This window comes from Bos mutus, chromosome 2 (genome assembly GCF_027580195.1).
Source record: "Bos mutus isolate GX-2022 chromosome 2, NWIPB_WYAK_1.1, whole genome shotgun sequence".
NCBI classification, from domain to species: Eukaryota; Metazoa; Chordata; class Mammalia; order Artiodactyla; family Bovidae; genus Bos; species Bos mutus.
This window is the reverse complement of record NC_091618.1, coordinates 101,836,405-101,860,722: the sequence shown is the minus strand read 5'-3', so window position 1 is coordinate 101,860,722 and position 24,318 is coordinate 101,836,405. Positions and strand designations below refer to the sequence as shown.

At 35.3% G+C, this 24,318-nt stretch overlaps 1 protein-coding gene and 1 non-coding gene across 2 annotated transcripts; one reads left to right on the top strand and one right to left on the bottom strand.

Moving 5' to 3' along the window:
* Positions 1 to 4,282: 4,282 nt before the first annotated feature.
* Positions 4,283 to 24,290, bottom strand: GCA (grancalcin). The gene is made up of 8 exons (XM_014478674.2): positions 24,121 to 24,290; positions 19,807 to 19,923; positions 17,217 to 17,286; positions 11,798 to 11,841; positions 11,368 to 11,515; positions 8,251 to 8,364; positions 7,851 to 7,909; positions 4,283 to 7,199 (listed from the first exon to the last, which is right to left on the bottom strand). The coding sequence occupies exons 1-8, from the start codon at positions 24,145 to 24,147 to the stop codon at positions 7,173 to 7,175; spliced, it is 606 nt and encodes a 201-aa protein (XP_014334160.1). The 5' UTR covers positions 24,148 to 24,290; the 3' UTR covers positions 4,283 to 7,172.
* On the top strand, positions 15,604 to 15,706 carry LOC138984962 (U6 spliceosomal RNA). Its single transcript, XR_011462202.1, has one exon. It is a non-coding gene; the product is annotated as a U6 spliceosomal RNA (small nuclear RNA).
* Positions 24,291 to 24,318: the final 28 nt, after the last annotated feature.

Sequence of the window (24,318 nt, the reverse complement as noted above, 5' to 3'; positions counted from 1 at the left end):
GATATGCGATAGCTTCCCCTTGTCCCTCTTACTTGCGTGTTCTCCTTTAAAGTTGTTTTCTTGTGGTTCTCATTAACTTATTATGAAATGATTTCAACCTTTTAAAAACTAAAAGGGTAGCCTTTTTAAATGCTTTATAAAGTATTAGGTATTGTGACTGATCAATGCCCAAGCTTAGAACAATTCATTCCATGCTTTTGTGATACAAATACACTGTAAGAATATGCAATATAGAAAAGAAAATCCACAGGAAGACATGAATTCTTTTTTTTTTTAATGTCAAGATACTTTATCCTTTTTTTAAAACTGGTCACAACACTAAGCTTCTGGCCCATATGAATTCTTAATAATTGACAGCATGAAAAATAAATTATTATGACTTATTTATATAAACTACTAAATGGGAGTTGAGAGAGATGACAAGTTATTTAAAAGTAACACATTATTACTATGACTAGAATAACACATCTATAGAAATGCAATGTTAAGAACAATTGACCAATTTCATTGTTCTACTAATCATCACTCAACTTTCAAATGAGAATACCAAGAATTACTACAGAAATGCTTCCAACAAAATATTTTTATTTTGAGAAGTGGCAATAGTAATATGGTTACTCTTGAAAAGCTAATTTTAATATGAAAACCCAGATGAATTCCTGAATTGCAGTCATAACATCTGCGACTTAATTTATGTTTTAAGAGACAAAAAATAATTTAGCACAACTGTGGTTTTAAAGCACTATATGTTTAATCTGTATTCTTTGTACCTCCATTGTCTGTATTTTAATGCTGTTTTTGAGTTGAAAATAATCAAATAATTATAACTGCTAGCATTTAATCTGTATTTTTAAATACTGACAATATATTGTTTGAGTATTTGAGAAAATCCCACGTAATTCCATCATTTTTGTGTTATTCAGGAGTACAATTCAAAGATCTGTAATCTTATAATTAACTGCTTTACATAGTTTCATCAAAATGGCCCTATAATTACAATAGCATTGAAATAATATGGTACTCTCCTAACAAATACTAAGGAAATAGATAAAAATATTGGGGAATCCCTAGTTTTTAATCTGGGAACCTGCCAACTTTAAAGGCAAATTACCTATTTTTAGCTGAAGTTTATGTTCTATAATTTTGATAGGAATATGTATACAAGAGTGTTTGCTGGTTAAATAATACATTTCAAACAGTAATGTGTGTAATTACTGGAAAATGTCAGTCATCTGATACAAAGAATCTTGCTCACATCAGTTAAGTAGTAAGTACCTTGGAATGCTTTAAACATAACGAAACAATCTACCAAAACACGTATATTTCCTAGTCTTTATGCACATAATGTAGCATGAAATCATGATGCTTTTGAAATACTCTGTGCAGAAATATTTATTTTTTAGCAAATATTTTCTTCAGATTGGTATGTGATATTGACAATGTAATCTACTTGCACAACTAGTTTTGCAATAACCATCCACAAATAACTGTAAATAAGAAAACTGTAAATTTCATGTAAAAATGATTGCAAAATTTTGGTAGCTAAAAGTGTACAAGTTGTATTGAAAATATAGTATATATACATAATTTAAGAATGAAGCATATAATTTCTGATCTATTTATACATGAAAATTCAAGAATTTGTAAAAGATATTATTTTGGGGAAAAAGAAAGTAAATCTCATTAGCTACTTAGGATACTTTTATTAGGGAAGCCAACTCTTTCCAACATTTTACTAGATACAGAGATAGATACAGGCATGGTGGTGCTGATATATTTCACAAAATCACATAATTGTTAACAGTGCTACAGTTTTACTGAGCTCCACTGGGGCACTAGTAAGCTAGACTGAGTGGTAAAAAGCATTAAATTTCAAAATAAACAAATGACAACCCTTCACTTTTTGCCTCTCAAGAACACAACAGTAATTTACTAAAACACTGTTTATTTAAAATTTCCGATGACTAAATAGGCTTTAATTTACATGAGATAAAATTTTGTATAATGTATGCTTGATACATATTTTTCATCTAGAATGAAAATACTGGGATATGATTTTCATTTGCCTATGCTTCATACATTTTTAATTCTTCCCCTGGAATCATTTATCTATTATTTTTTTAAAAATCAAACTCTCTTTAAAGAAAACTTTTAAATAAAACTGATTGATCATAACATGGCATGTTCTTAGCTAAGGGCTGTTTGGTCTGTTTAGGGTTGAAATTACCCACTATTCACTTTTAAGGTTTAAAAAACCAAGAGAACATTGCCCTATTTGATAAATAAAAAGCCAAACCAAATACAGAGTAGCAGAAAGCACTGTACTATCTAGAAGTGAAGCTGATTAAAAAATAAGAATCAAAGTATGAAAAAACAAAATATTTTTAAAACGATTCTCTTGCCTTAAGATAAATGTAGGGGTAATGCATTTAGATTGCCTGGAGAATCCCAGGGACGGGGGAGCCTGGTGGGCTGCTGTCTATGGGGTCGCACAGAGTCGGACACGACTGAAGGGACTTAGCAGTAGCAATGCATTTAGACAGCTTTGGGAAATTAAATACATATTCTCAAGTTCAGTTAACCCTAAAGTCTTTTATAAGTGGCCTATAATTTTCAAAAGAATATGGATCTTTAATTAGTATGTTTCTGGACTATCCATACTAGCAATGGTTATCCTTTGGTTATCCTTTGCAATTTCAGTAATCATAACAATATAAAATGTGATTAAATACAGTCAACTAAAATGCAAATACCTGTATCTCTAAAGTACATATTTGTGTCTTCACGCTTCTGGGAAAAGGTTCTGTCTCCCCCTTCATGCAAGGGCACACACATAGACACATACACTATCAGAAGAAGGGGTACTGATTCCTAGCACACTTGTCTCTGAATATAGCTATTAACTATGCTGCTGCTAGACCAATTCTTCTCACTCCCTGTAAGATTTCCAAACTGCCACCATCTCTGACGTTGCAGAAGGGGCACACCTAAAGACCTAAGTGGCACAGAGGCAAGGAGCCTACTGCTCCCCTCAGGGCAGGGCACAGCACAGCAATGTAGAATTGCCACCAATGTCTACTTACTATGTATTCAGATATAGAAGCACATCTGAAATTTGAATGCTCAAAAAGTAATACACAAAGCTGCTTATCACCAAGCTACATGGGTAAAAGGAATGTTAAGTAATATAAGGTTCTTTTCTTTACTATGCTTTTTAAAATAAGTAGACGTGGCAAAAAACAAAAGCACAAGTTTCCCAGGATTCAAATAATGATCTGATAGTGAGACAGAGAAATTTTCCTTAACTTTCCCAGTTTTCTGCAAAGTACTTTTGTGCTCAGAACTCCACGTTACAGGGCAATTTGAATTCAGTAAAGACATATGTAATTTTATGACCTTATTCTAGACTATAAATTATTTGAACAGTATTCATTTAAAAGCCCTGCCTGTATTCATCACTATAACACAAATTCTAAATATTTTTCTTTGTATCATCTAGTATTATGAAATCAAGACACTCTTAGATGATACCTTAGCATTATACATTTATTTTAAAATGCTCAATTTGCTTTGAAAATGATTTGTGACCAACAAAAATGTGATATTGTAATATGTTTCAAAGTAATAAAACACCCATGGTTGCATTTTAAAGTTTAAGAGAAAAGAAGAATATACTAACCTGAAAAATGTATTAATTTTACTTACTAGATTTAATTTACCAGATTCTAACAAATTTACTCCTATTAATTTCCCAGAAAACTGCTATAAAAAAAACATATCATTTATGTCTGTCAAATATAAAAGGACAAAGAAAAGCACACTTCTGACATATAGTATTTGTTTGTTCAGTTTTGTAATGCCATAACAGTGACCTTGATTTATATATTTTACTTAAATCATCACAATTTATATTTTCAATTACACAGATTTTATCTACATTAATAAATTTTACTCTCTTCCAGGGTAAATGCCTTCTCTGGAAATAAACATATCTCTTGACATTTTTCTATTATATTTTGTTTCTGAATGCATGCTTGATAGATCAAATGAGCACAGTCCTTGAAATTACACTTGAAAGTGGACCAAATTAAGATTCCAATAGTATTGATTACCCCCTGATGTAATTTAAAATGTGTAAACTGCCACTCAATATAGAAGTGCAATACCTGACACTTAATCATTTGGCAGTCTTTTAAGCATAGGTGAATTACTGCACTGTTACTTGAACTGAAGTATTTCTTAATATATATGTTACAGATTTTGTATGATGCAAAACTTTACAGTAAGCTATTTGAATGTTTATTAAAAAAATTCTAAAAATGACATGGAAACATGTTTATTGTATAAATAAAAGCACTTAGACATTAAGGGTGTACATGATTTAATAATTTCCATCATCATAAGAAAACTGGGGCATGAGTTAATTAGTACAAACTACCACACCACATTCACGTTCATGTTCATTATAAAATGATTTAATTTTTACCTTAGTAATAGATTCTGTTTACATTATTTTAAAAGCATTAAAAATACAAATTGCATTTTAGCAGAAAAATCCTGGTAATGTGTTCTCTATGGCTAATGTTTATATAAGATTTCCTAATGTGTACAGATTAGAAAACCAAGCACTAGAAAAATATGTAATTGTCCTGAAGGCCAAAATGACACCAGTGTTTGAAATAATGTTAATCTGGGAATTTTACAGGAAAGTGATGATTTTGCAAATCTTATTTCTAGATTTATGTTCTCCTCATTAGTATAAGAAAATTTGAAAAGAGGCTAAATAAAATTCTATGGATTAAAAAAAAAGATTATCTAATGTGAAGTGCAAAACAACTGTCTGACAACCAGGTTGGACTGGCGTAGAACATCAGTTTTGCTAAGAGGAAGGGTTCTGAGGTTAAAAAAATTCAGAAAAAACTGAGTCAAATAAAATTGAGATTTTCTGTACCTTACGTTTTATTAAGCTTCCTGAGGAAGATGAGGCTTTCCCAAATACGCTTGGTCCTGGGAACTTCTTCAGACCTTCTATGACCAAAAGTCATAGGAACACCTTTGGTAAAGGATGAGTTAAGATAAGCGTGTAAAAGTTCTAATGCAAAGTGTCATTTGACAAAACTTATATGACTCATGTCATACCATTTTAAAAGTTTTACCTCAACTATGGAGCGTCCAAATAAGGAAAATTATAACTGACCTCAGAATAGTACAATAACTCAACCAACTGTACACAGTGTCGGAGAAGGCGATGGCACCCCACTCCAGCACTCTTGCCTAGAAAATCCCATGGACGGAGGAGCCTGGTGGGCTGCAGTCCATGGGGTCACAAAGAGTTGGACACGACTGAGTGACTTCACTTTCACTTTTACACAGTGGAGAAGGAAATGGCAACCCACTCCAGTGTTCTTGCCTGGAGAATCCCAGGGACAGCAGAGCCTGGTGTGCTGCTGTCTGTGGGGTCACACAGAGTCAGACACGACTGAAGCGACTTAGCAGCAGCAGCAGTACAAAGTGTATGTTAAGATTCCATGCTGCTGAGTCACGGTATCACCCTAATTCAACATGAATGATACACAGTGTGTTTATATGATCTCTTCCCTACAACACTGTTAATTAGAATTCTGTATCTTTTATACTTCAGTTAACATGCTCTCACATTATCAAATATATGTTCATGAAAAAAATTAACAGCCAGAGGACAAAATTACATGATTTATTCATTCATACATTTTTATAAATCTAACCAAATGAATTTGACAGCTAATTATATAAAATTATCAAGATCAACAAGAGTATACATTACTTCCTTTCCAAGTTTTTTTAAAATGAAAGTTGATTTACAATTCTGTATCTTTATAAAAGTTTTTTTTTAAGATACTACCATTCATCCTCCATTTTTATGAAACTTATATGAAAAACTATATTATTAATTCAATCACAAGCCATATTAAAATTATGTTAATTTGTATTCACCTTTAAGCTAGAAGATATTCAATTCAAGTGTAATAAAAGTATGTGGTTTACTAACTCTTCATTTAGAAAGACTGAGGCGTGTTTGCCAAGGGACTGATTAACTACAGCAACTTATATCAGTAATCTTAAAATGCTAAGAACTTGGTGACTCCACTTTCAATTTTCATAGTAAAAAATGAAATGCTGTCTACCATGCTCAGGACCCACATCACACTTACTGAGAAAGACTTATGGGTTTACTAATGTCAAAATCACAGACTAATGCTGTCAAGAAAGTCAAACATGTAATTTCTAAACATTTAAACAAAGTGGTAGATTACTTGATTTTTTAAAAATTTTATAAACAGCTAATAGCAATATGTATAAACAATGTAGCTTAAAATAACAAACTTAAATATTGAGATTTCATTAAAAATATGTCATTTGCAGAAAACCTAAATTTAAACAAAGATGCCATTTTAGGTTATCTATACAGAGAAAGAAGTTATGTTCATTAAGAATTTTGTTCCACAGAAGACAATAAAACACACTGAAGAAAAACATATACTGCAAATAATTTAAAAAGGAAAAACAATGCCTCCTGTAGTTTTATTTCACCATAGATTATTTATGGTCCACCTAATGTGATTCAGGATAAAATTTTAGGAACTACAATTTTTTTCTTCACAGGCAAAGAGTCGCAAGTTTCTATTTTCTGATTATGTGAGCAAATAAAAAAAACCCCTACTATAAAGATTGCACAAAATCTAGGCTTCCCTTTCTGGCTCACCTTCAAATACCAACAACTACAAACAAATTTTTCAAAATATAATTTGTAACCTTCAGGTAAGTATAAATTAGTTTTATCTAGGCTTGCATCATTTAGCTTCTTATACAATCTATCTTTTTAAAATATATAATCTATCTTGTAATTAAGAAACAAAATTAAAGCTAAGAGGTATTTATATCACTTAATTATACACCTATGTTGATTATGCAGATATCTCTAAAGTTATAACTTTACTAAAAGCAATAATATTCCAAATACAAAAACATCTCTTTTATTGCTTTACACTGTGAGCTAAAGTAAAAACTCAAGAGAAGAGATTCAATATATGGAATATGGAAAAGCCTTAGAAGCTTTAATTCTAAGGAGTCCAGTTCATTTCTTCTAAGCAGAGAAACTCACAGTATTTCTTCAGCTTTCAAATTCTAGACATTCAAACTGCCATTGTGCCCTGCAAAAACTAATAACAGGCAAAATCATCGTTTGGTAACAACAACATGGTTTTTGTCTTTAATGTTTTGTCTCTAATTATATTCCACAGAAGCATTTTCTCAAGAGGAGAAATTTTTACTAAGGCTTGTAACTCAAACCAGTATTATACTAGTAGGATAAAGTTGACCTCATAATTTCCACATAACACAAATAAAACAAAACCCTGAAACACTTAAGAACATGTGAAATATAACCGTTCCTGTAGCTTCAATTTAAAAAAAAAAAATGGACTCAGCCTAATAGCAACAATTGAAATGAGAAAGGAATAGTTCCATTACCTATCATAGATGAACATTTCCTATCTCTTTCAGAAGAAAGATCATCACAAGTGAAATACTTCTTTATAAATTTGCCCTTAAAAATGATTTGGAACATAAACTGCCAAAATCACTGTCATAAAATTTTAAAGTATTTTTATGTTTAATATCAAGTCAAATTGGTTACTTATACCACTACTGAATTTTATATTTGAGTTATGCTGAAAAATATAGAAAAAGAATATGGCTTTTAAAATATATTATCTCCACTACTGAAATCAGAGATCATTTACATTTTCTGATCACTATGAACACACATAGAACACAGTATAAACATCAAAAGTGTGATACAGGATACTCACATCGTCATATACGAAACTCACAACCCCTTGTTGCAAGTGGTCTCTTCTCCTAAAGAAATCTTTAAACAAGAAGTTATTTTCTGTGTTACAGTTTAAAATATACTTTTAAATAACTGGTGACCCCAGGTATTACAAAAGGAATAATTTTACACTCTAGTAAATCTTGTGATTTTTTTTTAATGTCCCAGGCCACTGAGATATGAAGAAAATTTTCTAAAACTGAGCTATAACATTTTTTCACTATTTATATTCCTGAAGTTTTAAAGCATTAGAACTCTGTTAAGATCTAACAGTGAATAAAGAGGGGAAGACACATAATACTATCACTTTGCTGAAGGAAATGAGGGACATCATTTGGGGAAAAAAGTCCCATAATACTGTGCCCATAAATGGTCCATACCTGTCAATGCTCGAAGCTTCACACAGCAAGCAACATAATCATCAAAGAAGATTCGGCCATTCTTGCTGTAACGTTTGACAATGGTAGTTACTGTTTGAGGACTCAACCTATAACCTAGAAAAAGGGATGGCTAGATTAAAACTTCTAAAACTACACATCATAAGAACACCATTAACCAACAATGTATTCATGTAAATAAAGTTATAAAACAAATTAACTTTCAGAATTCATTACATAAAAATATATTTCAGAAACAAAACACATTCCTATTGAAATTGATCAGGAAAGGTTTCATTACTAATAGCAAAAGTGGTACATAAATTTCACAATTCCTGCTCTATAAAAAGTCAAAGCTAGGAAAAAGAAAACAATTATCTTTTTGTGCTTGTAAAATATATTTTCACTTTGAAATAATGTCTAATGTAGTCACAGGTTTTTTAATTCATCAATTTTTAAACCCTGTAATTTTACAGTTCTTCAAAAACATCAAAGCAAAGATTATTAGTGATCTTTGATATCATTCAAACCTGTATTTCCCATTGACTGTATTGTCTTACAGTCAAAGAAAATTTGAGAATCAACATGGTTACTTAGAGGGGGAAGAAATAGGGAAATGTTATTCCATTTTGGCCTATAACCCTTATTCTGTTTCTTCATAGACTTTTCATCTTAACCAGTCTTTTTACTCTTTCTTTGGTTCTTTGCTGTCTAGCCCAGTGGACTCCAAAAGTTTTTGAATGTATACTTTGAGTAAAAAGTTTTGGATCATTCACTCCCATTACATGTATATTATTTAGTCTTAAATTCTATACAAGTATTACTATTTGATGATTTACATTTTAAAATATATAAAAAATAAAATTTAAAAGAATGGAATAAAAGTAATTAGAAATATAAATTATTTCACTTGTTGCCCCCCTAGTGATGGTCCTATGTATTTAATGAAGTGTGTATATTTTACTGTGAAGAATGCTGGCCTAGAAATGTTGTCTTTGTATATTACTGGATTAGACGTAGACAAGAGACATTCATCCAGGCAAAGGGAAAAATAATGAAAATAAATGCAACAGAAGGTAATTCTACAAATAGCTATAATGAAACGCAATCCAGGAAACTTGCTAAAAGTAACTGAAAGGAAAGGTATAAATTAATAGAAGTCAAACATGCAAGCAAATGCTATTATATAAAAATAAACCCTAAGCTTTAGAGAGTTATGATTCAGGTGGATATGGGACTGATAAAATTCACAAGATTTTCCATAGCATTCTCAAAAAAAAAAAAAAAAATGAATATTTTAAAATATATCTGAAGACCTAAAATTTGAATAATACAGAATGCCTCTTTGTTACTTACATTCAACTGCCTATGTGAATTCTTTGGTGGTTTTCTTTTTTCCAAATGGTTATATTAATTTTCCAACATTGTGCAGAATTAAGAACCAAGTTTAATTCATTAGGAATTAAGACTATAATTAAACTATACAAGTTTATATGGACAGGACTATCCCTAAAATGACAATTAAAATGTCTATTTATAAAACAAAATCATGGTTTTGACTTTAAACTGAAATTTGAAATAATATACACTTGTTCAGATTTCTGAAAAGTACAATCTTTCAAAAGTTAGTTTTGTTACAAAAGCATTTTATTTAGAAATGAATGTAAATAAAATCACAAGCATAAATACAATTAAGAAAACTACTTAAAACTATGTTACTATAAGCAAGTTAAATGGACTGTATGTAGTTCATGGAATTCTCCAGGCCAGAATACTGAAGTGGGTAGCCCTTCCCTTCTCCAGGGGAATCTTCCTAACTCATGGATCGAACCCAGATCTCCCACATTGCAGGTGGATTATTTACCAGTTGAGCCACAAGGAAAGCCCAAGAATACTGGAGTGGGTAGCCTATCCCTTCTCCAGGGGATCTTCCTGGTATTGAGCTGGGGTCTCCTGCATTGCAGGCAGATTCTTTACCAACTGAACTATGAGGGAAGCCCCAAGCAAGTTACACACAATTCATATTATCATTTTTTTAAAGAAAACACACTGAGAACTTTAGCTTATCAGAGATATGATAAAAATAAAGTTACAGTCTTTTGAGATACTCTAAAATGTAGATTTCTCATTTTGAGGTTTTTTTTTGTGTGTGTGTGTCTACTGTGTGTTCTATACTACATAAAGAAGATGAAAAACTAGACTATGTATGGAGACCTGTTACTGAGATAAGCTTTTGCCATCAAATTAGAGATCTTACCAAGTTACAAAAGTATACAATATAAATGATGAGTATGAACAATTAGAATAAATTTAAGTATATTCAACATGAAATTAAAAGACGCTTACTCCTTGGAAGGAAAGTTATGACCAACCTAGATAGCATATTCAAAAGCAGAGACATTACTTTGCCAACAAAGGTCCGTCTAGTCAAGGCTATGTTTTTCCAGGGGTCATGTATGGATGTGAGAGTTGGACTGTGAAGAAGGCTGAGCACCGAAGAATTGATGCTTTTGAACTGTGGTGTTGGAGAAGACTCTTGAGAGTCCCTTGGACTGCAAGGAGATCCAACCAGTCCATTCTGAAGGAGATCAGCCCTGGGATTTCTTTGGAAGGAATGATGCTAAAGCTGAAACTCCAGTACTTTGGCCACCTCATGTGAAGAGTTGACTCATTGGAAAAGACTCTGATGCTGGGAGGGATTGGGAGCAGGAGGAGAAGGGGACGACAGAGGATGAGATGGCCGGATGGCATCACCGACTTGATGGACATGAGTCTGAGTGAACTCCAGGAGTTGGTGATGGACAGGGAGGCCTGGTGTGCTGCAATTCATGGGGTCGCAAAAAGTCAGACACGACTGAGTGAGTGAACTGAACATAGGAAATTCAGAAACTGTTTTATCAACCAGAAGGCATGAAAGATTATCCTTTGAAAAGCTCACAAATAAAATGGTTTTGTTAAAGATATTTAATCAGAATGTATCTATAACCTTGAAATCAAACCAGACAATAGCTGCTGAAATAATATACCCTTTTATTACTTAGCAAGTTTAAACAATTAAGATTCATCTGATCAAAGAACAAAGACGACCTGGATTTATTTAAAGAATTTTAATATGCTTACCCATAGCAGCAATGGCTTGATTCAGTTCATGATGCTCTACTGAGCCACTTCCGTCTTTATCAACAGTTATGAAGTTTTGCTTCCAGGAGTTAAGAGCTGCCCAAAGTTCTTTGAATTCATTAAATCCCATTTTTCCTGAGTAATCTCTCTGATAGTTTTATTAACGAAAATAAATTCTGATACCAAAGAGAATTTAACCTGAACTCAAAATTCCAAATAAGTGATTAAAAAATTTTAAGCTCACTTCTGCAAGAGTTAGCCAATTTCGCATATAAATAGATGTGTGTAAAAATGGAAAAGAATGGAATTCAAATAGGATGTTACAAAGTATTTTTAAACACTCTAGTTTACTATGATCATTTATACCTAAAAACTGCCTTAAGGGTAATTTTGCTATATTCTAGTATTTTTTGTTTTTACTCAAGGATACATCCAACATGGCAATCATAATTCTGCAGGTTTCCAAACTGAAGGCTGTAAAACATATTTATTATCTGAATTAAATTCTGCCCTATTTATGTAAAATTACAACAATTTCTGTTTTTAAAACAAAACATTTACCAACTGACTGCCAAAACTATCCATCACTCAGTGAACAAACTCTGACTGTTAGGCATGCATAGTGAAAGAAAAAAAAAAAATTACTACCTTCATATACCTACTAAAGGGATTTGAGTAATTAAATAAGCAATTATAAAATACTGAAAACTAAACAAGGGGAAAAGAGGGCTTTAGTCTTCCTAACACAAATGCTAAGTTGGCTTAAGTAGTTCTCACGTACGGAGATCACAAAACTTGAAAGTGTTAGAGATTTGGTTAAAGCTTAGGGCATATGGGAATGAGAGGCATATAATGACTTCAGATGAGGACCAGATCATGAGTTTTGAACGCCACCCTAAAGGTTTAGACCAATGGAGGTTACTAGAGGATTGGAGAAGGAAATGGCAATCCACTCCAGTATTCTTGCCTGGGGAATCCCATGGACAGAGGAGCCTGGCGGGCTACAGTACATGGGGTCGCAGAGAATTGGACACGACTTAGTAACTAATCAACAACAAAGGATTTTAAGGAACATAGTGGCAATTCTAAAATTTCCATTTCAAAAACAGTAGTTGACAAAGAAAGACTACATAGAGAGTAAAGTATGATGAATCTGGATGTAGGTAAATCATTTGGAAGTTTACTGCACTCAACCAAGTAAGAAAGGGATAAGCTTCAGAACTGAAAGAACTGCTTTTTCTTGGGGGAGGGTGAAAGAAAGGAAGACGAAATATAGATGATAAGATAGTTGGCTATCTTAAATCAGAAATATTAACACTTCCATATTTAAAGAACTATAAATGAGGACTTACTAGGCAAAATTTGGATCACAATAACTGGAAAATTCTGAAAGAGATGGGAATACCAGGCCACCTGACCTGCCTCTTGAGAAATCTGTATGCATGTCAGGAAGCAACAGTTAGAACTGGACATGGAACAACAGACTGGTTCCAAATAGGGAAAGGAGTACGTCAAGGCTGTATATTGTCACCCTGCTTATTTAACTTATATGCAGAGTACATCATGAGAAACGCTGGACTGGAAGAAACACAAGCTGGAATCAAGATTGCCATCAAGAAATCAAGAAATATCAATAACCTCAGATATGCAGATGACACCACCCTTACAGCAGAAAGTGAAGAGGAACTAAAAAGAATCAAGAATCAAGAAATATCAATAACCTCAGATATGCAGATGACACCACCCTTATGGCAGATAGTGAAGAGGAACTAAAAAGCCTCTTGATGAAAGTGAAAGTGGAGAGTGAAAAAGTTGGCTTGAAGTTCAACATTCAGAAAACGAAGATCATGGCACCTGGTCCCATCACTTCATGGAAAATAGATGGGGAAACAGTGGACACAGTGTCAGACTTTATTTTTGGGGGCTCCAAAATCACTGCAGATGGTGACTGCAGCCATGAAATTAAAAGACGCTTACTCCTTGGAAGGAAAGTTATGACCAACCTAGATAGCATATTCAAAAGCAGAGACATTACTTTGCCAACAAAGGTCCGTCTAGTCAAGGCTATGGTTTTTCCTGTGGTCATGTATGGATGTGAGAGTAGGACTGTGAAGAAGGCTGAGCACCGAAGAATTAATGCTTTTGAACTATGGTGTTGGAGAAGACTCTTGAGAGTCCCTTGGACTGCAAGGAGATCCAACCAGTCCATTCTGAAGGAGATCAGTCCTGGGATTTCTTTGGAAGGAATGATGCTAAAGCTGAAACTCCAGTACTTTGGCCACCTCATGTGAAGAGTTGACTCATTGGAAAAGACTCTGATGCTGGGAGGGATTGGGGGCAGGAGGAGAAGGGGATGACAGAAGATGAGATGGCTGGATGGCATCACTGACTCGATGGATATGAGTCTGAGTGAACTCTGGGAGTTGGTGATGGACAGGGAGGCCTGGTGTGCTGCAATTCATGGGGTCGCAAAGAGTTGGACATGACTGAGCGACTGAACTGAACTGAACTGAGGCAAAATTTAATTTTTTCTAATCCTTATCATTACATTCCATTAGCGTACTGATTTATCTCAAGACTTACTATACATAGTCCTGATGAAGGAGATATTATGTCAGTACAGTTCAGTGAAGTTTACAAAGTTCTTACTAGTATCTCCTTAAGATAAACAAATGAATAAGCAAAAATGCTTAAAATTATTTTTGCTATTTGATAAAATATTTTGAAATTTTTATAAAGAAAAAAACTATTTCAGCTAAATTTTATACCCATTAAAGAAAATTATAAAATAATCCACACATTAAAAAAAAAAAACTTTCTTTAATGTTTCACATGGTATCAACTGTAGAATAGATGGTTACGGTATTTTCAGACAGGTAATTCAATTGACACTGAATAAGCAGTTACTATGAACCAGTAGTGTATGTTTTGTGATTTAACATAAACATGCCTAACCTGTAATAGTCTCAGTTTTACAAATAAAGCAACTGTGGCCCAGAAAGATAAAGTTTCCCGAGTTCACAGAGCTAACAGGTGAAGAGAGAGGATTGGAGACCAATGCTCTTTCATACAAAAACTTCTCAGGCAGGGACAGGGAGAAATCTCTGGAATGGCATTCCATCATTTGTCCAGTAAATTAGATCTATTTTGCCTTAAAGTTAACATAGCACACATTCTTTAAGTGGAAGAATTTGAATAAATGATAATAAATGACAAAAATTCAGTCATCAAATAACCAGCTCTTCAATCAGTTTCAAAATAGAACCAAATGTAAAAGTAAATAACCTTGACAAAGAATAGAAGAGAAGTTTTAGGAGAGTTGACAGATTTTCACTCTCTCTCCACACCACATTAGAATGGACAGAATTAAACTGAATTTTTACAACTTGTAATCCTTTAGAGAATAAGAGAGGAAACCAAGGAACAAAACTGTGCAAGTTGAAAAGTAGGTGGACATAAGTTGCCAAACTCCATCTGAGAAAGTAGCTTCCTGATCCTGCAATAAGAAAAGCTGAGAAACAGCCTCATTATCCTGGAGGAGACCCCAAACTTTTGCAAATTGGCAGTACTTCTGAAAATGGATGTGAATGTAGAGACAAAAACAGAAGGACTGGTTGAATGCCTATTTAACGCGCCTTTGAAGCCCAAATCTTCTTGCTTCAGCCGCATGGATGGCTGCCCTGTCTACTCCCAAGCCAGCAGACATCTGGGATTTTATTTTCCGGAGGGTTCTATGCACTGCAGGAAATCAGGAACTGTTGAAGACAGGACTGTCTATTAAAACAGGGAAATAAAGTGACAATTTTACAAAAGACTGAAACCCTCCTGAGTCCTCCCTCCTTGGCTCCAGAGAGCAGATCAACTGGACAACCAGCCCCGAAAGAAATCCCTAAAGATCCTGACGCCCAGTGTAGCAGAACAAACTGCCCAGCTGAACCACCAGGCTCTGAAGTCTGGAGCCAACACGCAGCCCAACTCTCAGGGCTTCTAACCAGTATTTTAGTTAAATATGAGCAACCAAGCCTCATCAGACATCTGAGAAAGGCAGCTAACATGAAAGACAGTCAAATGAACAAACCGGGGAAAAAACATCGAAGAAGCAGGTTATGTAGGAGGAAAAAAACCTGGAAAAAAAATTAAAAATCAGAGAGATAAGGAAAGACGTCACATTCATGAAAAAAAGAACAACTGCCTTTGGATTTTAAAAACATGATAGGAGAAATGAGAGCCTCAATAGGACTTCAGGAGAACATATACTAAAATTGGAACAATACAGAGACAGTTAGCACGGCCTTTACACAAGGATGACACTCAAGTTCCTGAAGTGTTAAAAAAAAAAAAAGAAAAGTTGAGGTTGTTGTGTACGCTCTGTAGCCCACCAGGTTCTTCTGTTCATGAGATTTTCCAGGCAAGAATACTAGAGCGGGTTGTCATTTCCTTCTCCACTCCTGGATCTTCCTGACCCAGGGATCAAACCTGTGTCTCCTGCATTGCTGGCAGATTCTTTATCACTAAGCCACCCAGGATTTCCCCAAAAGTAGAAGAAACCAAGAGGCAGGAGAGAAAAAGAAAAATGACCCAATCCAAATGGCAGGCACTCCACAAAGATAAAATGGAGAAAAGGTCACTGAAGAAAACTGCTCAGAATGAAAGCAAATGAGTCTCAATTGGGAACTCCCTCTGTATCCCCCACACACCAAGGAACAGCACTGTGACATTTCAGACCAAGGGCAAAGAGAAGCCCTCACAAGCCTCTACACACTAAAAACAACTAATACAATTATGTAAAGTTTAAAAATAAAATAAAATTAAAAACAAACAAACAAACAAAAAAGGCGCAGCCGCGTCGTGGCCCGCGGTGCCCGCCCGTCCACCCCCGGGAGGCTCGCCCCGGCTGAGGTGAAGAGGACGCTCCGTAGACTCGGCGCCGGAAATTTAAAAAAAAAAAAAAAAAAAAACAAATGACATACAGGCAGAAAACAAAAAGATCAAACAATAATGGAAGCTGGAAACAATGGAGCTTAAAACTCTTAAGTCAAAATGTTTTGTAATCTGGAGTTCTATACCTGGCTAGTCACTTGATTCTGAGGACACAATGAAAGCATTTTCACAGAAAGTCTCAAAAGATTTGTTTCCCATGTACTTTTATTAGGAAGCTAATTAACAATGCGTTTTATCAAATTTAAGATGAGAACAAGCGATGGAATGAAGGGGAGATGCAACTCAAGAGAGAGAGGAAAGGGCTCCAGATGAGTGCATTATGACAGCTATGCACAGAAAACGAGGCACAACAGAAAGCTCCAGGATGGGGATTAATTTCAGAAAAAGCAGTTATATAAAAAGGAAAATTAATCATATATTATTCTAAGACTCAGGAAGAGCATTTAGACAGTAACAATAAAGCAAATGCTGATTACTGACCTAATGAAAATTACTTAACAGCTATAGGGGATGGAGGGGAAGGGAAGGGCTCCTGTGCACAGGGCAGGGACACGCCTGAAACGGTTACAGCCTCATTGTCCACAGCAGGACACAATCACTGATCATCATCAAAACTGAAAATCAGCAGCAATAAAAGCATGCTATTTGAGATATGGAGGCACATTTCAAAAGAATTAGCTGAAAGAAGTTGAAAGAGATTTTTCCTAAGAGTGGTTAACGTCGCGGAGGGGGAATGCACACCGAACAGTATTTACTTAACAAGATTTGTAGCATTATTCGACTCTGCATTATGTGTGTGAATGTATGTGATAAAAAAGTTTTAAAAAACATTTCAAGTATGGAAACAAAAAAGTTAGAAAGTGAATTTCCTAGTGCAATTTCAACAGAAGGAAAAAAAAAGATCTCACGAGAATAAGTTCCACTAATTCCAGACTGTGTTAAACACTTCTGAAGTTCTTCAGCATCCACTTCACCATCCTGTTAAAAAATAATTATAATCTGATTAATAAAAGAAGTTATATAAAAGCATACTAAAGTGCTAACTAGCTGTTCAAGGCCAATGAATAAATATGCAGTCTTCAAAATATTACTCTATTATCAACTATAAAATTATAGAGATAATTACTGATGACAAAGACACATTAGAGAACATCACACAACATGAATACTTTTCCACAATCAAATTTTATTCTATTAAATTATGCAGGCATTTCACATATAATTTATATTCTCTACTTCTGAAAAACAGCATAATCACTCTGTCCTATAATAATGCAATGTAAAATCTTGTGAGAATCATTATACTTCTACTATAAAAAGTTAGAAAAATGCCTAAAATGTGTTCAGAGAAGTCTCAAAATTTTTCTTTCATGCTTCTTTTGAGGGGAGCTTATTTCTAAAGGATACTGAATCTTTAACTGGGAAGAGAAAATATCATTTTCCTTCACATCTTTAATCTCAGCTCGAGAGTCCCCCTACATTTTGGTGCTACTCTTCTGAGTTTTGTCCAAATATTCTTTGCCATTCTTATGGGAAAAAAATCTTTTATCACAAATAAGAAATCACAATCAAAGTGAAACAAGTTGAATACTTTCATTATGTTTCAGTACTGGATCCTCTTTTCTAAAAAATTAAAGAGTATTAATAATTTACTTGGAAGCATCTCATACATGGTCATGAATTCAAAACAAAAGCTCTGGGAAAGGATTAAGGAAGCAAATTTAAAGCATGTAATTTATAAGAATCCAAAAAACAAACAAACAAAACTTTTACAGACTAATGCTAAGAAGTATTATAAACACATCTACGGAGCATTATAAACACTTCTAAGGAGTATTATAAATATTATCAGGCAAGTGAGAGACTAACTTCTAAATTTGAAAAAGTTTTAAAAAACTCAGTAGTTACATTAAATTATATTTTAATGCAATATTTAAAAAAAAACAAAATTAATGCAAAAACATCTGTGAAAAAATATCCAGTTTTTAAATAAAGGCTCTGAACCTGTGTTTGCACCATTCACCTCATTTGTCTCTCTTGATATTGACCCTGTTTAGGTCTATTAAGCCTGTTAGATTTACCTGATGGTCTTAAATTTTTAAGATATTTAAGTATATACCAGTTTATTTATTGCATTTTAATCTGCTTATTTTGGGGAAATAAACCCAAGTATTTGGTAGAACAAAAATTTAATCGAAGTGTCAAATAGTACAATCATAGCAGATCATTGTTGACAACTGTTACAATGAAATAGTTTGTAAGTCAAATAAAGGTCTCTAAATATACATGTCTGTTTCTTATATTTTAAGTTGTAGTTTTATAAAATGAGTTTGTTATATAGTCAGCTATAGATTACATACTTTTTCCCAGTATTATACTACTTAAGAGCTCCTTGCAGATAAGAGTGGTATAAGGTAACAGGATTGCATTTAGCTGCAAATAATAGAAAATATTATCAAAGGGGCTTAAAGAAATAAATGCTTATTGGGGCTAAGCAGATCTAGACTCTGTGGCGACTTAACGAGGCCATCAATCTCTTTTCATATTTCCAAATCCCTCATCTACAGGCCTTTATCTCAAGCTTCTGGCCTCCAGATCACAAGATGGCTACAGCACCTCCATACTTCAAGTCTCCTTTCCAGGCAAGTAGTCGCCTTTCCAGAAGGAGGAAAAAGGACTAACACTAGTTTCCGTTAAGCTTTCCTCATTTGGAAAAGGAAAGCATCCTAAAGAAATTGCACCTACATCTCAATGGCCAGTATTATGGCACATGGCTACCTTTACACAAAGGTGTCTGAGACAGGATTAGGGTTTTCCAGCCTCTAATACACATGAAAAAGGAAAAGGACGTTTTGAATCAAATTTGGCTAGCCAAAACAAAGTGTTTGCAACACATAATAATTCTGTGTATATATATTTCTAGAAAGACATATGGGATCTAGTGAACTTTAAATGAATGAACAATGAATGGAAAATGTTATCAAACTTCTCTGAAATTCTAACCACTCAATAAATCTTGACTACTGTAAAAGGAAAGAGACATGGTCTGTGTCTAAGACTCAAGAGTGAATCTCTGTCTCTGCTCATTATTTGATATTTGCACCTTCATTCCACCCCATTTCCTTTACCTTTTGCTGATCTGCTTTACCATCAAGGCTCTCGCAGAAACATCCACAATGTACAAGTTTCTGTGATACTCTGCCCCAGCTTCCTCAAGAAGATTTACATATATATCACTTCTTCCCAGATGGTATCTGGCTCAGTCTCCATGCATCACCCTGGTTTCTCCTAACATGTTAGACATCAAACTAACAGACTTTTTAATAAGATAATTATGACCACTCTAATTTCTGATCTCAGGAAAAAAACTAGATAAGCTTAAAATACAAATTTCATATACATTTTAAATGATACAGTAAATAAAAGAGCTTGACATTTGTTTTATATTGCAATAATTTTTTTTAAACTGATATTTGTGCTGTATATTTAGCATTTTACCTGGCCAGCAATAGCAAGGAAGCATTTCCACATGGGGTCTCCTGTTGAAATACTGCCTGGATAAGCTGGGTGTCCAGGGTATCCTGGCTGTCCCAATGGATTGCCAAAATTTCCAAACTAAACGAGTGAAAAGGGAGGAGGTTATTCATATAAATATTACCCGTTATACACTAAATTTGGTTTAAAAGAACATATTTATGATAAGTCCATTGAAAAGTAAAAATTGAGTTACTGAAACTTCCCAAATCATCACAAAAGCTGTTAGCTACAAACTGTTAGTTGCCCTGCGTTACTTAATTTATCTCATTAACAAATATTATCCAATGTTCTTTAAAGTCTTAAAAAAGAAGTCTCTAGCCTCTAAGAATGAGGCATACTTTAAAAAAGTGTTGATCATCATCACAGAAGCAAAAAGTTAAAAAAATAAGAAAATTTCACCTATAGTAAAATGAAAAAGTAGTAAACCTAAAGATACATACATAGAAGAATACATAGTAAATACAATGAAACTGTGTCCATGACCAAATCATGGGAAAGTGCATAGGGCTGAAACATCCTGAAACAGCCACCAAAAATCATGTATTGTTTTAAAAAGCAAGACACCAATGAAGAGAATAACAGGTGGTAATTCAAACCATGGTCCTCTTCAAAATAAGAACAACAACAATACCAACAATAATACTAGCTAATATTTATTGAGAGCTTGTTATATCTTAAGTACTGTTCTAACTACTTTCTCACTACCATGTGAGTTCCCAACAAGTCGGTGAGGTATGAAAGTACTATGTCCTCTTTCAGTTGAGGACATAAAACTTCAAGCAGTTTCCTGGATTAGTTAAAGTTAAATGGCCAGTACCAGGTAAACTGTGATTCAAGTATAGGTAGTCTGACCTCAGAGACTACATACTGTTTGTTTCTTGCTTTGGCTCTGGTAATTGTTTTCTTTTTACTCTGGAACTTTGTATGCATTCTTTTATATCTTTGAGAGGCATTTTGCGTGCTTGTTGCTCTGTCATGTGTGACTCACTGCGACCCCATGGACTGTAGCCTGCCAGGCTCATCTGTCCATGGAATTTTCCTAGCAAGAATACTAAAGTGGGTTACCATTTCCTCCTTCAGGGGGGATCTTCCTGACCCAGGGATTGAACTCACATTTCCTGCATTGCAGGTGAATTCTTTACCACTGAGTCACCGGGAAAGTCCAGAGAGGCATTTTTTTCAGTGTTTTTAATGAGTCTGGAGAATGAAGAAATATCTTGACTATCTTTGAAGAATGAGCAGAGATTGATGGAAGGCAAAAAGAGAAAGAATTCTAAGTACTGGTTGCGGGGGGGTGGGGCAAAAAGGAGCCTTTTGTAGCAGTTTGAAAATCTGCAGCTTGGGATACAGTAAAGGCAAAAAGGAATGACCTATGGGAACACCAGGAGATGTGCTCAGGGATGCAACCAAAAACTAGATTAGAAAGCAATAAAGTACAAGAAAGAAAACAAAAAATGTTAAAATAATATAATGAATTTTTTAAAAAAGTGACTGCTTAAGAATTACTTCTTTGGGACTCCCCTGCTGCTGCTAAGTCACTTCAGTTGTGTCCAACTCTGTGTGACCCTAGAGACGGCAGCCTGTCTGTGGTTAAGAATCTACCTGTTAAAGCAGGGGACATGGGTTCAATCCCTGGTCTGGGAAGACCTGACATGCCACAGGGCTATTAAGACCAAGCTAAAACTACTGAGCCGAAGCTCCTGAGCCCATGCTCACAGCAAGAGAAGCCACTACAATGAGAAGCCCACATAGTGCAACTAGAGAGAAGCCCCTGGTTGCTGCAACTAGAGAAAGCCCGCAGGCGGTAATGAAGATCCAGCACAGTCAAATAAATAAATAAAATCTTTTAAAATAAATAAATAAAAATAAAAGTTACTTCTTTGAAAAGATGGACAGGCCAGTTTCCAGGAAAAAAAAAAAAAAAAGAATATAACCACAAAGAGAATTAAAAAAAAATATATATATATACATATATATATGCTGCTGCTGCTAAGTCACTTCAGTCCTGTCCGACTCTGTGTGACCCCATAGACGGCAGCCCATCAGGCTCCCCCATCCCTGGGTTCTCCAGGCAAGAACACTGGAGTGGGTTGCCATTTCCTTCTCCAATGCATGAAAGTGAAAAGTCAAAGTGAAGTCGCTCAGTCGTCTCTGACTCTTCGCGACCCCATGGACTGCAGCCTACCAGGCTCCTCCATCCATGGGATTTTCCAGGCAAGAGTACTGGAGTGGGGTGCCATCTCCGATATATATATATATCTATATATATATATATATATATATATATATAAACAAATGCTTATGAAAACCTTTTTACCAACACATTTGAAAAGGTAAATAAAATGGACCTTCTAAAAAGAATTTAAATTCTATAAATTACAAAAATATACTGAAGGAAAAAAATCCTATTTCTAATAAGGATAACTATGATATAAAGATCAACCTTAAATTTAAAACTGCATAAAATATTATTTTTTGAGTTACCTCACTGATTGGGGGAAAGTTTCAGGCCAGTACTGGGGGACAAGTCTTGATCCAGAGGTAAAAGGATTAGCAAAATTCCCAAAGCAACTTTTGCCCTGAGGCAATAACAAACACCTAGACTTTTGGTTCTAAGGCCTCCAAGGATTTGGAGGGCAATCAGGGCCTGGGGCATATCCAAGAATTTAAGGCTTACTGGAGACCCTCACCTCCTTAAGGTTCACAGAAGGAAGAAAAACTGAAAAAAAATTTTTTCTGATGGATAAACAAAGGCCAAACCAAGTATAAAAGCATTTTGCTGTTGTTTAGTCGCTAAGTCGTGTCAGCCTGGAAAGGACCAATCAAAAATTTTTTTGAGACCCTGTTGTTTATAAATGTCCGACTTTTGAGACCCCATAAATGGTAGCCAGCCAGACTTCCCTATCCTTGGGATGTCCCCACAAGAATACTGGAGTGGGTTGCCATTTCCTGCTCCAGGGGATCTTTCCATACCAGGGATTGAACCTATGTCTCCTGCACTAGCAAGTGGATTCTTTACCACTGAGCCTTAGTGAACCTAGACCCTCTACTGTAGCATCTTAAATAAAGTTTTACATCACTCTTTGGTAAGTATCCTTTGCTATCTAAATAGTATAATGATCTGATACTTGCTCCTACCTTTTTTTTTTTTTTTTTAGAGAGATGAAAAGGCTTTTCTGGAACATTTATTTATAAATGATTGAAAGTGAAAGTCCCTCAGTCATATCCGACTCTTTGCGACCCCATGGACTACATAGTCCATGGAATTCTCCAAGCCAGAATACTACAGTGGGTAGCCTTTCCCTTCTCCAGGGGATCTTCCCAACCCAAGGATAGAACCCAAGTCTCCTGCATTAACAGGCAGATTCTTTACCAGCTGAGCCACCAGGGAAGCCCAAGAATACTGGAATAGGTAGCCTAGCCCTTCTCCAGAGGATCTTCCCGACCCAGGAATCAAACCGGGGTTGCCTGCATTGCAGGCGGATTCTTTACCAACTGAGCTATCAGAGAAGCCCTTAGAAAGTTTACCCTTTTTCTTTTACTCTTGGAACTTATTCTTCATTCTATTTCTTCCATGAATAGCTCATCTGTACAAGTTTTCTATGCTTAACATATATCCTTATGCCTGAAAATTCTGACCACACTGTAATACTACCTCAAAAATACGTAAAAATTTTGTTGTATATGCTGTTACCATGTCGATACTACAACTCCCAACTCCCAAAGGTGATGCAGGATAAACAATTAGGTAAGAAAGTATAATCTTCTCCCACACAACCCAGCCCCCCAAAGTTTAAAAAAGACTGCCCTTGGTAGAGTAATAAACACTAGAAGGCATTTAGCATATCTTAATTTACTCATAAGCAACATAAAGAACTAAAAAGAAATGGTCAAAAAAATTCAGGGAAAGGATGTCTAGCAAAACTGAGGAAGCGGGGCGGGGGAGGAGGGCTGAAGGGAGGGTGGACCAAAAAAGATACTGGGAACAAGAAGGATGTTTTGTTCCTCTATCTTAAGAAAGAAATTTCTAAACACACTCCATACCCGTGGTTCCACAAGGATTCGCCTAAGGGGCCATCAGGCCCCAGAACACCTGCGGCTTTCCGCTTGGCCCCCGCCCCGGCTTCCTACACTGCGCAAAGTCCTGGCGCCGCCGAGTACCAGAAGCAGAAGTAAGCAAGGACGGACAGAGGGTGAACCCGGCACATGGCCACCGCCCGCAGGGGCCTCACATCCCGCGGGGGTGGAGGCCGCGCCGAACCGGCCAGGACTCACCCCTCCTCCGTATCCCGGGTAGGCCATAACAATCTTGCGAGCGTCAGCCGTAGGGTCGGCGAGCGCCCGGCTGAGAGAGAAGCGGAGCTCTAGGTGCAGGTGCAGGAGCAGGTGAGGCTGAGAGGCGCACTTGCAGCGCCTTTCAAGTCCTAGAGACCAACCTTTTCTGAGTCCAAACCCAACCTACTCGGTTCGGAT

What these genes read in the sequence shown, in the direction of transcription:
- GCA (XM_014478674.2), bottom strand. Translation starts at nt 24,147, where the DNA reads ATGGCCTACCCGGGATACGGAGGAGGG. An exon ending in ACCCGGGATACGGAGGAGGG is followed by an intron (nt 19,924 to 24,120) that starts GTGAGTCCTGGC and finishes TCACTCGTTTAG; the next exon opens with TTTGGAAATTTTGGCAATCC. An exon ending in TGAGTTTCGTATATGACGAT is followed by an intron (nt 7,200 to 7,850) that starts GTGAGTATCCTG and finishes GCCTGTTATTAG; the next exon opens with TTTTTGCAGGGCACAATGGC.